We start from the raw sequence: 18,864 nt of genomic DNA on the forward strand, positions 1-18,864 counted from the left end.
ATATATATATATATATATATATATTATCTTTTGCTGTAACATTTACTATACACAAATTATTAATGCTAATAATTTGGATAGTCTAAATTCATTTACTTTGTATTTTAATGTGATTAATTAATTTCGATGAAATTCGTTAATAGCAGCTGGTCTGTTAAATTACTGATTGTCTATTTTAAATTTGACACGCACTTTTTATTTTATAAAAAGAACAAACAAAAAGAAATAGCCAAACTGAAATCTGGGTTATATTACAACCTTGATAAAGTGAGAACAAAAACAAGCCCTTTATATCAATTTTAGTTATGTACATAGTTATACAGACTTATATTGTACCGTATAAAAATATTATTGTCATTCGTGCTTTAATGAATATTAGTTTATTGTATTAAATTGAACACTAGGTGATTATTACTTCAAGATATGATGTATGGTTAACAATTATCAATTTGACACATGTTAAGTATCTTAGATCTCACTAACAATTCTAATAACTTTTGATCCAAATATAATTCCGTTAAAATGTTTTAAAAATTATTATTGTTATCAAAACATTTTTTTTAAATATTTATCACTAATAAAATTGTTTTTTTTTTAATCAAAAAATAGCCTTTTTCTTAACAAAAATATGATGTATTGATAACAATTTAAAAACAAGTAACTATCAAGTTAAAAACATTTTAATACATTAGTATACATAACTCTGCCTGAGCTTTACACACACTCAATGTATTAATATGCTTGTTACTTGATCATTCATCAAAAATGTTTGTGGGAAAAGACCTAAAAAAAGGGATATTTCAAAATTTTGAAAAAGAGAAAACATTTTTTTAAATTTTTTTTTTAGTGATTAGTAGTAGAAAATATGTTTTTAACGTAGTCTAAGGAGGCAATAATTATTTAAAAAAAAAATTAAATGTAGGAATATGATATGATAATTCATTTTGAAAGTTATAAACGTTTACAGTTGGATTTTAGATATTTTGTTTACAGTGTATACATTTGATGGTTCAAACCTATAGAGTAAGATTTTATTTTCAGATATTTGATATCAGTATATTTCTATTTCGTATAAAAAACTTTTACTTTGAAAATTCGGACTCGATCAACCATGGTTTATCGAGAACGGAAAAGAGTTGTAACTCCTTCCTGTTTTATATTATTGTTGAAGTTTGACTAAAGATTCTTCACGTTTTTTATTACAAAGAAAAGTTAACACCTGATACTTTATAACGTACAATTTTATTTCTAAAGAATATTTGGTAAGTTAGAGGGATATGTCTCCTTTCAAAGATATTATTTTTGTTAAAAATGAATTATTAAATCCAGTATCCCATTAATACAATATATAAATTTTTTGTTTGTCAACAGTAATAAAAATAAATTTTTATCAACTCTTAAAAAATCATCTTGATTACCTATATAATATAACAAAAAAAAAAATCGAAGTTTAGGATACGACATAGGACATATTTTTTAGTTTTGAAATAATAATATTCGTCACAATTTTTTTTATAAAATAGACAAACAAAAAATATAAATTTGTTTTTTGTTTTATCTATAACAGACTACACCATAAAACTAACATTGTTGATTTTAGCATTTAACTAAAAGTTAGTAGAATAGTCAACAAAGTCTAACACTACCCAATAATTAAAAGATCAGCCACGTAATACGTAAAATAAATTTGCATTGAAAATGTATAAAAAAAAACTCTAAAGTAAAAGAAAATATATTAAAAACCATAATTACTCCTTTGATATGATAAATTCATCAATATCCTACAAAAGTGATTTAAATTCTTGCTCTTCATTTAAATGTAATGAATTTTCCCATAAACACGTTTCAATAATGTTTTAATTTCGCTCGATAACATTTCAATAAATATTAAGTACACTACAGTGGTGATAAATTAGACTATGGGAAAATACTATTAATAATTTTCAATTATGATTTTGTCAACCGGTACGTATATTATTACACATTATATATTTATTGATTTTACAAATAATAATTTAATTTTTCATATTACATTGTTGTACAAAATATTTACTTGATAATTTTAATTAAAATAAGCTGTAACATGTATATATATATATGCAAAGAAAATACTTTCTTCGCACGCCTTTTATTTACCCCACTAAATGGAACTGATAAGATGATAAAATGTTGAAGATTCGATAATAATAAATTAAGATTTAATTTTAAGATTGTTAATTAAGCAAATTATTTTTTTAAATTGTTAATAAGCAAAGAGTGATAATAATTAACATAAATTATTGTTTCTTTTGTTTTTACAGGTAATCTTTTAAATAGTGTAAATAATGTAAATAATATACAATGAATAAACTTTTGTTTTTACAGAGAAACCAAGTGGTTACTATTATCCGTATAAGAATTTAACATCTTTATATACAACTATATAACAACTGTATATAACAACTTATAACAATTTTCAACTTCTGTAAGCTGGGAAAATTTAATAATATAACTTAGTGATAACGTCAAACAACAATCCATATAGCAGTTTCAATATATTAATATTGCAAAGTACTTTTTAAAATATTTTGAAACAAAAATAGTGACAATATGTAATAAAAATAATAACAAATATATTCTTTTTGGAATATTTCGACAATATGCTCAAAAAATAAATTTTTATGTATATTTTGATAATATATTAAATATAATAAATACAGAATATTATACTAAAAAATTTTCTATAATGAAATTAATAAATATCTTTTTCAGTATTATATATAATAACTATGTATTATTTATTTTCATAAAACATCCAGGAATTACTGTAAAAATATTTTTGTATATCTTAGGAAAGTTCTTTTAATATATTGTGCGATTGTAATATTCACTGCTAAAGTATATTCTGAGAACATTGTGAAAATATTTTTAAATATTCGGGTTATATTTTGAAACATTTTAACATCAAAAAGAAATATTCTAGAATTATTTAATAGCTATGTAGGTAGGGGTTGTCGTATACTCCGACGTCACGGCAAAATACACATACACACAAAAGTACTAAAATTAAAAAAAAACACTTTACTGATATCCTATTCGTCAAGGATAACAGGAAAACATACATACGTGTTTAAGTTGAATAATATAAAATGTATTTTAAAGTAAAAAAATCTATAGTGCACATTTCAAAAATATTTGCAAACATAGCCTACCTCGGATCGCTGCCGAGGGATTCTTCCTCGATAATTCAGATAATTCATACTTATATATTAATGCCCTACTTAACTTATTATAAAAAAGTCAATGTTTAAAAATTATAAAAAAATATATGAACGATGAAACTATACTACACATTATACAGGGGTGTCAATATGGGTTTAGCATTGATAATGGTAACATTTTTTCCAAAATACGTACCTACGTTTTTTTTTTTTTAATGTTTGTCGTTTTTTGAGTTTAAATTTTTTTCCCTAAAAATTTCTAAATAATATTTCAATTTATTTAGGCTGGGTCCAATTAAATCGTCAAAAATTTAAAATCAAATAAGATATGTATGTAATCTACCTTTTATTTTAGTTATGATGAATTATCATAAGTAATCAAAGGAGCCTTAGACTAAATAAAATGAAAAGTTTGTAGGTATAAAATTTATATTGCGAGGGTAATTGTGAGCTGTTTTAGATAATAGCAGTCAAAAGTTCCCATGAAAAACTTTTATATCAGCTACTACATATCATAAACAAAAACTTAATTATAAATGGGTCATTAACTGCCTCTACTCATGTAACATATTTTAGATCTTAACACGGCTTATTTGCCATTTGCAGTAGAATATAACAGCAAATATTTGTAAATTCTACGTAGTCGCTCTATACAAAAACTTGTTAAACTTGATATCAGTGCAGAGTATCATATGCATATTTATTCTATCAATATGTAATTAATATAAATTATTATAATCGATAATCTATCAAAATATTAATCAAGTCATAATATTAACCATACATTTAGATTAACTTTAATTTGTTAAGATTAAAATAAGTTTGGTTTTAAGATAATTTTTTTTTTTTTTAATTTAATAGCATCAGTAGTTTTTATTCAAAGGCGTATATGTTAATCAAAATTAAGTTATGAAGTTTATTTTTAATAAAATAACAAAAATTAATTTTAGAATAATATTTTATCACTGGAGTTTGATAACTTGCAAGTGTCTTCTTGGATAATTTAATTTAATTATGGAAATTATTTTTGTACTTGGCTATTTGTCGTTTGTCCAAAGTCGACAAACATATAAAAATAAAATAATAAGATGACCATGAAATCACATCAAACTTGCAGTAGTGAACATATGATAATGGTAAATATTAATTTACTTGATGCTGTATTTCTCTCAAGCGCATACCACGTTATCAATCTACATGGAAGTGTTTCCGGGATGTGTATCGTAAGTGCGCGGTAATTAATAAGTATTAATTACGACGAACGGTCATCAATCATCGACAACCGCGTCACAATAAAATTAACAATAATACAATAATACTAACTTATATCGATCATAAGGAAAATTTTCATTATCTTAAACACCGACTAAAGATATTTAATATTATAGATAGCTTACATTGTGTAACTTTGGTATTCATAATAATTCTTTACCAAGGGATATATGCAATGGTAGATTTATTATGCGAAAGACACTAGTAAAATACTTAACGAAGCAACATATTTTATAATTACATCAAAAACAATACTGATGAAGAAATCGAATGCCTTTACATTCTTTGTAACAATTGTACAGACAAGACAACACAATCTCCGGTTTTTAATTAATTTAGTTTAAAAGAGATTTAATTAAGTTCAAATTTTATATTAAAAAATAGGTCACTGTTTTATGTTTTGTGACTGTGATTTTGGTTCAATTAAAAACATGTTAGTAAAATATGAACAATTATACACAGTAAACAATATATTAACTTAATTGTTAAAGGTTCAACCTGGAAAAATGGTCTTTATACTAAAAAAAAATGATTTACTTTAATATATTTGTTACAGCGTACGGTACTGTAGAATATTATTTTTTTATTTCTATCGTTTATTAAACAGACGGTCGATTTTTATTTCGCGGAGAAAAACAGTAGGCAAATAAATGTCGCACGATGCGTATACAGTAAAAATTTGTTGTATTGATAGAAAACTTATACAGCTTAGGTAGCCGTCTTCTAATACAAAGTAAGTATAGTCCACATCAAAATAATTTTATCATTACCTTATAGTTTCTAGTACAAATAAAATTCAAATGAAATCCGAGTAATTATAAACTATAAATTATGAACTTACATTCGTCTTTAAGTTTAAAATCAAACTTATATTTTAATAGGCAAAGTGTAAAATAATAAAATTTCAATTAACAAAAATTGATTAAAAAGCACTTTAAAATTATACTAAAGGAGTATAACGGGTTTGGAAAATGATGGAAGCATAAATTTGTGATATATTTGTTAATTAAAACTATACCATCCAATTTTCTTTCGAAATTATATGAAAAATGTGGTTATTATTACTTTATCATTATATTTATATATTAATGAGCTATATAAAATTATATTAGTTTATATTATATAAATTAACTAATAAAAGCATAATACTATTATATAAAAAAAACATAATTTTAACAGAGATTTTTTTTTATATCATATTTTATCATGGAAAATTTTATTGCTATATTTCAAATGCAATCTTAAGGCACTTTATTTTCAAAATGTAGGTGATAAATGTAATAAAAGATAAAAAATATATTCATTAGATTTAGCGTAACATTTTATAATTTTCAATTGAACTCAAATTTGTAGATTAATCCACAAAAAAAAGTTATACTAGAAAATTTAGCATTTTTTTTTTTGAAAAAGAATACTTAAACTCAACTAAAAAGATCCAAAAAATCAGTAAAACTTCATAGAACAGTCCCAAATTTTGCACAACTCTTTAAAAAGTTTAAAAATAAATAACAATAATAATAATTATAATTCTTATGACAATTTTAGAATGACATAATAGCTTGATTAACAATTATTAGTTATCTCAAAAACTAGTTATAGTAGAAAAAATATGAAATTAGATTCAAAATCAGCATTCACATTCCATACAGAATGAATCTCATATAAAAATTGTAAACAATAACACATTTTTTGTTATTTGTTATCCTGTGTAATTTATATGTAATCATAATTTAAAAATAAAAAATATTTTTAATATTTTTCAATTATCAAACTAAAATTTTGTTTAAATTTGTTATTTAAATACTGTTGAAGTTCAAATTGATCAAGGTAATTTTATTCTACATATGTGATCTACAAGTAATAAGAATTTAGTATTAAATCACAGATCAAAATGTGTTTTCAGTTGTGTTATTGGTAATATAATATAATATAATACATAGATATATTTTAAAATGTTAAAATCCTTTATAGGATTTTGCGTTTTATAGATAATAATAAGATTTAATCACGTTGATAAAACTCTAAAACTTAGCTTGATCGGTATGCGAATAACAGCAACAAAAGCGCTTTTGATGTGCTTGACTTGCTTAGCTTAATTGAATTAAGTCAATTAAAACTGACACTAATTCGAGAAAATGGTAGTTTACTTTTTTGTGATCTAGAACTAAGTTATATGTAATAAATAAGTATTATACTTAGATATTATTATAACTAATAACAATTAAAAGTTAATAACATATTTGCACAATATTTATAAGTAAATATTTAAAAATATAGTTTATATGCTCATTTTAAAAATATTTTTAGTGTAACATTGTGTATTTTTTCTCATTAATATATTCTCAAACTATACAATAAAAAATTATACTGCGGAGTGATTCTAATAGAATATGTTTTTCATTATATTTATGAAATATTGTCACAGTATTTTTACAAAATATTTTAAAAAGTATATTGTAAAAATAATTGATCATATGAATATATCAAAATTGTTTTGTGGACATGTTCGGCGAAATGAGTGCATTGTACTTTATACATTTCACTGAACGTGAGGGACATATCAAAGATTCAATAACTAGATTTTTAACCACATTATAAAATGAAAAGCTATATATCTAATATTAGGTTGCGTAATGGTAAGGTGGATGAAGGGCGATATTGAGCGGTGCTTGAAGCTATCGAAAGTTAACATCCATAATCAAATTAAACCTACATAATCTTGTTTTGTTGCAAAAATAAATAATCCAACTACTATTAAACTACTCAAGTAATGTCGGCGTCTACTTTAAATTGTTGTTTTTGTGACAGACAACACACACTATATAGGTGTAAGGAAACGGGTTTCTATTGTTCTCATTGCTTTTAACAATTGACCTGTTTCCTTAATTTTTGAACAATATACTTGTATAGGGTTTAATAAAAAATATCTTATCTCAATTTTTGTAAGATTAGTTTTCGGTTACACGCTAACAAAAACTGTTATGTACGGCGGTGCGCTAGATGTTCTAAGCCGTATAATACTTTATTGTACCTTCGATCGCGTGATAGTGATTCCGAGTCGCTAATAGACATCACAGGTAATCGAGACAATGGTAATACTAATTAAAATAATGATATGCTGGTGTCAATAAGTGCACTCGTGATAGATTATAATGAATTAACGGCTATTGCAGCTCAGACAGTGGTGTATAGAGATAACACGTGTTACTTTCTACGACTGTTATCAGATTTAGTTTCAAACAGTTTTATAACTGAAAAATATGGTTCAACTATTAAAATTAAAAAGTGTAATGTGAATCATATAATAAATGGAATCAGAGTATTTTTAACAACGTATTTTATGCATCACAGAAGCAACGGTCAATTCATATTACGGATCATTTCAATTGATTACTTTCACTTTATTAGTTAAAACATCGAAAAATATTCCGTTATCATTTATTAAAGAATGCTGTGTACTACCTCCTGACAACCTAACAATAGCTGATCTATTGTTTATGTTTCTACAAAGAATATGTTCATGGAAGCTATGAATTTTTAAGACCTATTGCGTGTCGATAAAAATAAAAACAATTAATTCTAATTTCTCAATTCTATATTCCAAAACACAATTCGATTAGGATCTGCGTTACTACAATCTCATTCAATTTTGTAAATGTTTAATCTACTAACTAGTACCATTTAACGATTTGCTCACGCGTTCTTGGCGATTTAAAGAATTCGACGTAGCGAACTACGGCGTTTTTATCGTTAAGAAAAAAGGTTACAAAACAATTCTATTTTGAAGACTGATCATGACAAGTTTTAAAAATAATATGATTGCTGGGCCATATGGAACTTGTTAAAAATAATTGTTTTTTTTTATCTAATAAAATCTATTATGTTTCTCATCATACTGTACAAAATCAAAAAAGTTCCAACAATTTTATTAGGACCAGCCCTAATATCAAGTACATGGGTTTTAGGATGCTTCCATTCGTGTGTGCGGAACTGCTTTATATTTGCGTAGCGGAAATGAACGTGATCAACATGTTGTGCTATTTCATTTGTGCAAAGTCAAAGGTAGTTCCTATAAAAACAGTTTCTTTACTCCGCCTAGAATTTTGTGCGGTACTACTGGTATGATTTAACAGTTTTTAGACATTGTTTCTAGTATTGTTCTCGCATGGACCACATAACCCTTCGCTAAATGGTAAACTTTTGTTGTTTATAGAGTGGACGAAATCCAGGAAATAATGTCAAGATCCAATTATTTGCACGTGAAATCGCAGGACAATCCTGCTGACGTAATATAGCGTGGTTGTTATCCCAAAGAATTATCTATGTCGTCCTTATGGTGTTCAGGGTCGAGGTGGTTGCAATAGGACTGCAAGGAATGGTCAACTACAGCCGAGGTGATTTAAATAAGTGATTTAAATGTGCCTGAAGCCAAATGTACCAAACAATATAATTCCATTGCTTTACCCACGAATGTATCATAAGAAAATTGTTTCGTACAAGGCAGCTAGAACGTAGGACGGCTAGTTGTATACCGCAGTAGATGTTGTCCTGCCCTAAGCCTGTTTGCGAACGATTGAGGAGCGGGTGAGAAGGGTCACCTTGGTGTATGCCGTTTAATCGCACATTCAATGAATTATACGACAGCAATAATTTCATATCAAATAAATAGCGGAGGACCCTTAAATACTAATTGCCAACGAAGCGGCAATGGACAAATTGAATAAACTCAATTAAAACAAAATAATAAATAACATTAAAAAACAGTACAGAACTCATCTGAAAAAATGGTAATGGTGGTAAAACTCGTTGATGTAAAGTAACTAACTTTATTTATATTAACTTTAACTTTTGTTAGATCACTAACTAAGTGATCTAACAAAAGATTTTCTTAATCTTTAAATCGATTTTTCGACCGTAGTGTTAATTTGTTTACTCAGACAATACCACAAAATACAGTATTTACTGGTGAATTATACCAGCCAGATCTGGTAGCCTGTGGACGGGGTCCGTTAAATCCATGAAACATTTATTGTACCATATTTTAAAAAACTCTTGTTCAACTGTTGATGAGCTTTATACTATATTAACTCGTACTAGAGTTTGCTTAAATTTTCACACCGTTACCCACATTTATGTCTGAAAAATATTTTGAATATATCGCTATAAACCGGCCGATAGAGGTGGCGGGTAAAAAAATGATCCCAAGACTTATGGAGGCGGCAAGGCCATAAATATTTATCCCAATCACAAGAACAAGTAAAAAGGTTCGGAGAGATAGACCCTAAATTGAATGCTGGCGCTATAGTTCTCATTCAAGAAGGAAACTTATCCAAATTACAATGGCGTTTTATGCGAGTAATCAAAGTACGTAAAAGAAACGATAATGTCACTGTAACAGCATGAGATAGTGAGTACGAGAAAAACGTAAGACAACTAACATTACATGTTATATGAATGACCTTTGAGGGAAATACAGCTCGTACCACTGATTGACAAGCAATGTCACAAGTTTAAAATCGCTTATTATTTTTACCTTTAATGGTGTAGTCTATATATTCATTATTTATTGATTTATTTCTTCTAGATGATAAGGTATAAATTTTTTTTTTACTAAATACTTTGCGTTTGATGTTTTTATTATCTTAATAACAAATTTCCCTGTCTGTTATTGTTCAATAGTATATTTACATTTTTGTTATTATTAAGTTAAGTAATGATTTAATCTAATATGTTGTGTTTCATCAAATTTTTTGTTTGATTTATATATAAATAAAAAAAACATAAGGTTCCAAAAGTTATAAAGGTTGTATAATAAGCTCACGTTACCAGGTGCCACATCGGTTTTATATTATGTTACTAGTCAACGCTAAATACGTCAACGTATCTTGGTCTGAATGCCGCAAACGTCTCATTTATATGGTACATGTGTAAAAATTAGGAAGCAAAACATTATAGCAAAAAAAGTAAATTAAGTTTATTTAAATTAAATTTCATACAGTCCATATAATATGCCATGACAGTATCAAAACACATTTTAGTAGTTCGGTTAACTAAATCCGAATCCAGTAATAATTTTTCAACAGCATCAGATTGTAATTGTTCGAACAAATTGACTAGCTGAGGTACACCTAAAAATATGGTATTTCTACTACCAGAGTTTAACACATTTAAGTATTCGATTTAACCTTTTTTATCGGATAATAGTAAGAGTTTCTCATCCTTACGGCCATTAATTAAGTGTGCGACTTAAAGGATTGTAATATTTATTCGGAAATATTTTTTCTATTTAAAATATGAGCTCTTCTGATGATGTTCTTACTTGTACATACGTTTTATATTGCCTTTCTCCAACTCACTAGAAAAGCTGCTTAAATGTAAGTGGCGTTTTGATTAAAAATATTTTATCTAACGTAAATGTAAGCCGTGGTGTGCATAATTTTAAAATGCACTTTACTTGTCGACGGTATTTCGACATCACAGTCAAAGTCTGAATGATTAGCGTTACGAAAGCTATCAACAGTACTTGATAGACTTTTTGATTTTTTCTAATATGATAATCGAGCTCTCTAAAGTCAATTGACTTTATAACTCTTTTCGAACAAGTTTTTTACTGAATTATTTTTCAAAGATCAACCTACTGTTATATTACAATTTTTTATTCACTGATAATTGAGGTAGTCCTTAGATTCTTTTGACACATCTGATTTTAAAGCAACAGCATGATCATAATATAATATTTAAAAATAATATTTTTTCAACAATTAATATCACATAAGAAATTTAATTATTCTACAAATATACTATGCTCATTTTTTTTAATATTACTAACTCTACTTTAACTTTGTTTTCAAATTTAATCATTAAATATGAAATTCTTTTACTTGTGTCACTATGTTGCAAGTCTGCTTAGTTAAAATATTTGTTTTGGACACATTTATATTAGAGCAACTGTTGATATTGCCTTTTTATGTAATACAAGAAAATGAAAGAAAAAAACAAGATCTTTTATCGGAAGCAGTTTACCATGGATGGTTTTGATTGGGAATATAACTAGTTGATCATTATTTGTGTTAATTCAGTCCATTGTATACTAATATCAAGTGTTAATTGTTATCGTAAAATTATTTTGACAATTTATTTAATATAAAGTACCGTGTAAATAAATTTGTTTTTGCAAAAAGTAATATATATGCTGACACGACTTACTGCAGTTGACACAGATTTAAATGGTACAGATCTGTGGCTGGTTTATTATTTAAGAATAACTAAAGAATATTTTAAACCGAAAAGACAAATGCAATAAATAAGTACTCTTTGTTTAAAATTGTGACCTTGACGGTTGTCATGTCCGGCACGATCATCGGACGTCAAAAGTCAGAAGTGTTGATGGCAACGGTGCGGTGCCGATACTGTTGCCATCAACACTGCAAATTTACGACATCCGATGACCAGCCAGACAAGCGCAGCCGACTTTATGCGAAGAGTTATTTCGTCTTTCTGTTTTCAAATTATCTGTTTTTGTACAGATCATTTGAAATAAACGGCCCACAGATCTGTGCCATCTAAAACAGTGTCGACTACATTATTGCCACGCAAGTCGTACCATCACAAACGCATTTGTCTCAATTTTCATAATATTTGTTTACAAGGAAAAATAACTGATATCGCTTTAACTTTTGATCCAATTACCATTTTGTTAATTTTATTTTTAATAAATATTGCATCCTTAGTCTACGTTCAAAGCATATTTATTATTATTTATCACTGTTAGAACATAAATATTTTTTATATTGTTTTCAACATTTTGAAATAGCCATTTTTTAGCCTTTTTCATACAAACATTTTGATAGATAACAATTTTAGGATGAGGAATAACTAATATAATAATATTTTTTATACTTGAAATGTATAATACACGTATATTCGTGTTTTATGAAAGAAAATGTGGACTTTTACGTTTACATAATAACTAAATCGATCATTGATAAAACATCAATAAGTAACAATAATTTTTTTATAAAAAAATGATTTTCTTTTCGGGATTGAGAAATGTATTCATAAATTCAGTTAGTTAAGAAAAGAGTATTTTTACTAAAATTAAAAAAATTGTACACATTAACATTGTTCATAAATTTGTTACTTTTTAAACAGTAAAATGAAATCTCTAAGTATTATACACATCTAAATGGTACATCAATAACTAATTCATAAAATTTAAAGTCATATATAAAATAATATGTTAAATATTTTGTTTAACAATTAGAGTAGTTACCGTTTTTATACAAATTTCATTTTTTTCTTATTATAATGCATAACAGTTTTTTGTAAAATACCCATTGTATTTTATTATATTGACTTACACTTTACATAGATTTAATTTATATTTATTTGTATATAATACAATATTATAAAATGTACACCTATGTATACTCGTAAATATTTATATTTTTATATTGCACAAATGTCATGATTAAAATAAAAACATTATGTATCCTAGTAACTATGTACTTAAATTATCCATAAAAAATTTTTTTATAATTACCTAAAACGTGTAATTACTATTAACATAATATTTAAAAAATACATGTATAAAAAGTTTATTTTAACTAGTTTTATGTATACGTTTAGTTGCTAACAGAAGTTATCTGTCTCAATAATATTTACTAACTTGATTAAATTTTCAGTTTTATAATGCCTTTTCAAACATTAGCATTCTTTGTAAGTTTTTTTTTTTATCTATTATATGCAAAAATATCTTATTTTTTTTGTGAATTTCCAAATGAATCTTAGTTTTGACATTCGTTTTTTAAATTTATGAAATTAATTTTATGACCAATAGTATTATATAAATGTCTAATACACATATTTCAAGCTAGAAAATAAAAATATTAAAGAATATGGTGATCTTAGTTTATCTAGGACTTATTTCATATTTTTTGGAGAAAATAATTATTTTTTAAGATATTGTAAAAATATGAACTAAATATCAACATTTTTGTTACAGTTAAAACTGCCAAATGATTACCCGTTTTAAATACACGAAACTGTCCATCACAACTTAACAAAAAAGCTCATCATCAATTAGTAACACTATACTATTACTATATGATAACCTTTATTTTAATTACTATTATGCGTAAAAAATTAATGCTACATTTTTTTGTCCAAAATAATTTATGATGGTAAATAATAATTATCTACAGTTATTTTAATATTATAAAATTTGCATATGTGCAATATAACACAACTTAATGACTTCGGTTATGTTATTTAACTAATAGATATTAATCATAATTTTACTTCTATAAAAAGGATTTTTTGGAGTACTAATGACTAATATTGCTGAAACTATACATGTGGATTTAACAAAAAGTTGTACTGATATCTTTCCAACTATTTATTACCTTATATATGCATTATATAATAGCTATGGAATGATTCAAATGTTTTGAAACGACTGTGAGTTAAAACGATCCAACTGTCAAAATAATTCAAGTATGAATTTTAAATTGTTCATAAACTTATAAATTTATGCAGAAAATATACTACCAAATAGGCTCAAATTCAACATTTAAATTTAATTTTTATTATATTCAACTGAAGGAAAAATATTAGATAGAGGAGTTATTAGTAATAGTACTTACTTTAGGAAAATATACAATTTTTTTTAAATGATGTGAAGAAATGATTTTTTAATTATAGATTAACTCACCTCCTGCTAATTTTATCCCGAAGAGAAATTAAAATAAGATGATATGAAAAGATACGTGATTATTTTGCAAAAAATTATTTTGGTTGGAATTAACCTCATGGAGGTGTTATAAAATAAAATTTTTTTTAATTACTTGTTATAAAAATTTAATTATGTTTAAATCCTTTTTATTTGATAAATTGGTTTACTGTTGTCTACTTCGTTATGCAATTGAAAGTTGATTTATGTCAAAATATACAAGCATGAAATTAAATAACAATAGGGAACTCTGTTTGGATTAACTATGTTGGCCATTCATTTAATATTTTTCTTTATAAAAAAATCTTAAAACTCTGTAAATTTTATTTATATTCTTTACTAAATAAACAAACACGATCTTAATAATCCCACAACTTATATAAATTATTTTTACTTACATTTAATTCTGTTATTATTTAAAATTAAAAAATAGCCATTTTTTAGCTATTTTGTAACGAAAAATTTTGATGGACCGGTTACAATTTTAGGATAAGTACTTATTGAGTTACAAGCATTTTAATACAGCAGTACGAGTTTTACTCACTCTCATTACATGGTGAGAAACTTAATATAGACAACCATATAGAGTTTCTCGTCATGTATATAACTTCCACTTTTATTTAATCCTTTCAGTTTTTATACTAAACTTTTACTTTCATCTGACTACTCGCCCCTTAAATTTCTTTATTTATACATAACAAGTGAACATTTTTTATTAGTGTACGACTGCTCTAATACTTTGTTAGTTGTGAAGTTTTTAGCAGAAAATATTACTTTTAAGTTCACTAATGAATAAAAAAAAACAAAAGAAAATGCCACAAATTTTACAAAATAAAAATCATAAAATATTTGTAAAATACGAGATATGGCTGCTAAATGACTGGACTGATGTTATACAACTTTGTATGCGTCTGCTATCGCAATAGAAAATGTACATCCCCTTGGCGATCCCTATACTGTTTCATAATACTTTTTTATTGTTGAAAACAGTGCTAGAAGTCCACTTCCGTTAGCTGGTTAAGAACTTCTGACGCTATTGCTTTAACCGCTTCCACAATTTAAAATCTTGTCTTCTTTAGCACCGATTTGACTCTTGGAAATAAAAATAGTCTCAGAGGCAAGGTGGATATTCCGACAATGTGAGCCATATTCTGCAAAGAACGCTTACACGGACAAAGATATTCTTGCATCGTCTTGGTTAAACATTTAAGACTTGGTCTTTCATAAATTAAGTCTTTGTCTTCTCACATGTTCACTAAGGGTCGTCAGAACCTCAATATAAAAATATTGATTCACCGTTTGACTCTCGGGGATCAAGTGAATGCAGATAATACCATAAATGTCAAAAAAGATCAGTCCCGTTATTTAAAAGCTACCACCTAGTATATGAAAAATTCATGATGTTTACAACATTTAAAAAGGCTATAAACGTATTATTACTAAAATAACATGTCATGAACTTTCTTTTTACCTATTATATTACAAAGATTCTAAATAAAATCAGAAAAAAAAAATATTCAAAAAATAATAACTAAAATGCGAAAATGCGAATATTGCTTTGTTTACAATAAAATGTCCTGAAAATAAAACCAAATATATCTCCTAATCGTTGTTCAAAGTCATAATGTCATCTCTATTGACGCAATTTCAATTGAATTTTTGGAGGGATTTATTATGTGATATTTTTCTTCATCTTAAATATTTTTTATAAAAACATTAGAATGCCCGTTACTTTAAAAATCTTAACATTTGAGGAACGCCGGCCGAAAATTTGTGACTCTATTTTTAAAGATAAATTTTAATATATAGGTGATGTGACAGATCATGTCATGTGGAGATTTAGCATACGAGTAGCCGACCCCAAGTATAAGGTATAAAAACAATGGTGAAAGACGTTAATTTAAAGACATTATTTAAAGATGAATTTTACAAATTCTAAATTTTAAAAATTTCCCAAAAACCTAAAACCTTAAAATATTTATTATATATAATGAAATACTAAAATTCAAAATAGTTTTTAAAACAGCATAAATATTAAATTTTAACTGAAGACAACAATAGAAAATGTTTGTTTATTTATGAATAAATTGACCATTTTTTTCATTTCCTTTATAGTTTACATTAAATCATATCAAAACATACACGGCAAGGATTATAACAAAAGTTTGTTACTCAAATTGTTAGTAGTATTTAAATTTAATACCTTATTATTTAAAAAATGATGTAAATTATGAAAACTCGTTAAATTTAATTTTTGTTTGATATAAGAGTAAGGTAATTTGTTTAAATAAATTCTTTGTGCAAAGGCATAGTTAGGGTTTTGTTCTGGGGAGGATATATATGAAAAAAATTTTAATTACCATGTTCAAAAATAAAGAAAATAAATTGTATCTTTACCATAGAATAATTTTATTTTTGAGGGATTTATGTCCACCACCCACCTTTATTTTGTCTTTTTCTATAATATTACATTAAAACAGTTAAAAAAAAAAATTAACTTAATAAAATATTGTTGGGGATAAATTTTATTATTTTTTTTTATGCACATAGTAAAGAATTAAATATTCTTTAAAGAATATGAAGTAGTCATTACTAAATAGCAATGACTACGACAAATGTCATAAAGATAAAACTATAAATATTAAAACGACCTCGTAATTAAGTACTTATATTTTCTTAAACAAAATTAACTACACTAGAGTGAAGCATGTAATTACCAAAAAATAGATAGAGTAAGAAAATGAGTATAAAAGGAACTGAATCTTAAGCATTGTAGTAAATATTCGTTTTGTTACTACTCGAGACCCGTTAGTCAAAAATATTTATTTACTATATTCAATTTTTGAAATTCATAATGTCATCTCTAACATTATTTTTCTTAGTGGGTAAGTGTTTATTGTTAAATATGTTTTAAAATTAAATTATACGAATTGGATGATTAAACAATGTTATTTGCGTTAAGCAAATTCAACTAACGTTTAATTGTAAATGCTACGCTATTTAAAATTGATATCTTAATCTTTTATCATTAATATAATAAAATAAAAATGTTGAAAGTTGGTTGCATTCTGCACAATGCCATTCATTCCACTTAAAGATTAATCATTAGTTTTTCATTTGTAAAAGGTTTGTCTGCAATTTCAATGAGTGGCTTTACTGCTGCTGCACCAATGAATCCAAATAATTGTCCAGATATATGTCCAGCCATTTTTAAACCTGTATGTGCCTTTGATGCCTGTACAAAAGTATATAAAACATTTGGAAATGAATGTGAATTAAAGCGATCGAACTGTCAAAATAATTCAAGTAAGAACTTAAAATCATACATAAATGAGTAAACATTATAAAACGATTTTTTAAAATTAACAGCACCTCTAAACTTGTTTTTTGACGAGATTAGTGACTCCGAATTGATTGACCTCTCTGTATTAATTTTTACCCCCAAGTTTATTTTAGTTAACGAATTTAAAATGTTTATGGCGTATCGTTTGAACCTTTTTTAACATTTATCATACTCGATCAAATATTTAAATGATTTTTAAAACTACGTAAGATACAATAAAAAAATAAATAAAATTTTGATAATTCCTCTTGTAGTACAAAAATCGATCACAAATAATCAAATTTTTGAATTATTTCTTAGAGTTTAGTCAACTTTATTTTGTGATTATTTAAACATATAAACTAAATAATAACTATACTTGACTGTTATACAAACAAATAAAGATAACATAATAGCATTATTCAAATTGTAGAATCCTGATTTTTTTTAATATTTTTTTTTTTTAGATTTTACCATTGTTTATTATGGACAATGTGTCTAGTTTTACACGTTTATAAAACTAAATATTTTACGAAGAATAATAGTAACAATTCAAAGAAAATTCGAAATTGTATTTTTATTAAGTTGTTTATTTATATTTATTTTATTTTATAAATATACAATGTATTTTAAAGTTTTGGATGTATTTTAAAAATTGAATAAACAAAACATAATAACTAATATATATTTTGTTGTTATTTAATACAAATATTATACTTTTATTTACACTGAAAAGTTATTAGTTGTCCTTTTTGCTTTGCATCTCCTTATTAGATCTAATTTATGATTGACGAATAATTATCATATTNTCCTTTTTGCTTTGCATCTCCTTATTAGATCTAATTTATGATTGACGAATAATTATCATATTTTATTTATATTTTTACTAGATAATATCAGGTATAAAGGTAATTTTTACTTAGCGTCAGAATAAGTTGTTCTGTAGAGTTATATCAGAGAAGCCAATAAAATCGACTCGTTTATGACTCAAACAAGTATAATCTATATACCAATTAGCTTGAAACTGCAAAAATAGCAATCGAATTAGAGAAGTGTAATTTCTAAATAGACGAAATTAATGGGAAATAAATTATGTATATTTACGTTTTAACATATTAAACACTTTGATAATTTTTATAAAAATTATGTTTACAACTAAGTAATTAAATTGATAAGTTGAAATTATTCATGAAAAATAAATGAAACTCTAATATAACACTGACCTTTTTATAGTATTTGTGGAAGTTAATCAACATTTTTCTTATCGAAAAACAATTAAAACATAATGTTTTGCTTTACAATAGATTTTTCAAATAATTTTGTTATGTGTGACTCCTTTT

General features: G+C 25.5%; 3 protein-coding genes across 3 annotated transcripts in view; 2 read left to right on the forward strand and 1 right to left on the reverse strand.

Moving 5' to 3' along the window:
• LOC126908192 (bifunctional endo-1,4-beta-xylanase XylA-like) overlaps positions 1-18,864 on the reverse strand; it is a gene marked incomplete at its 5' end in the record, with an annotated part of 256,907 nt that overhangs the window by 189,942 nt on the left and 48,101 nt on the right. The window lies entirely within an intron of this gene.
• Positions 1,812-18,864, forward strand: part of LOC126908639 (probable serine/threonine-protein kinase clkA) — a 47,367-nt gene continuing 30,314 nt past the window's right edge. Inside the window, exon 1 of the mRNA XM_050690896.1 lies at positions 1,812-1,965. Coding sequence (XP_050546853.1) covers positions 1,950-1,965 — 16 coding nt within the window. The 5' untranslated portion in view covers positions 1,812-1,949. The remainder of the gene's footprint in view (positions 1,966-18,864) is intronic.
• Positions 16,958-18,207, forward strand: LOC126908655 (vasotab-TY1-like). Its single transcript, XM_050690931.1, has 3 exons — positions 16,958-17,087; positions 17,329-17,508; positions 17,992-18,207. Exons 1-3 carry the CDS (start codon positions 17,057-17,059, stop codon positions 18,024-18,026), a joined length of 246 nt encoding a protein of 81 aa, XP_050546888.1. The 5' UTR covers positions 16,958-17,056; the 3' UTR covers positions 18,027-18,207.

The sequence above is a fragment of the Daktulosphaira vitifoliae genome, unplaced genomic scaffold (genome assembly GCF_025091365.1).
Source record: "Daktulosphaira vitifoliae isolate Bord-2020 unplaced genomic scaffold, ASM2509136v1 Scaffold_5, whole genome shotgun sequence".
In the NCBI taxonomy this organism is placed as follows: domain Eukaryota; kingdom Metazoa; phylum Arthropoda; class Insecta; order Hemiptera; family Phylloxeridae; genus Daktulosphaira; species Daktulosphaira vitifoliae.

Excerpts from the sequence above, each read along its gene's own strand:
- LOC126908655 (XM_050690931.1), top strand. The coding sequence starts at position 17,057 with ATGTCATCTCTAACATTATTTTTCTTAGTGG. Across the intron at positions 17,088-17,328 it reads AACATTATTTTTCTTAGTGG|GTTTGTCTGCAATTTCAATG; the intron begins GTAAGTGTTTAT and ends CATTTGTAAAAG. Across the intron at positions 17,509-17,991 it reads GAACTGTCAAAATAATTCAA|ATTTTACCATTGTTTATTAT; the intron begins GTAAGAACTTAA and ends TTTTTTTTTTAG.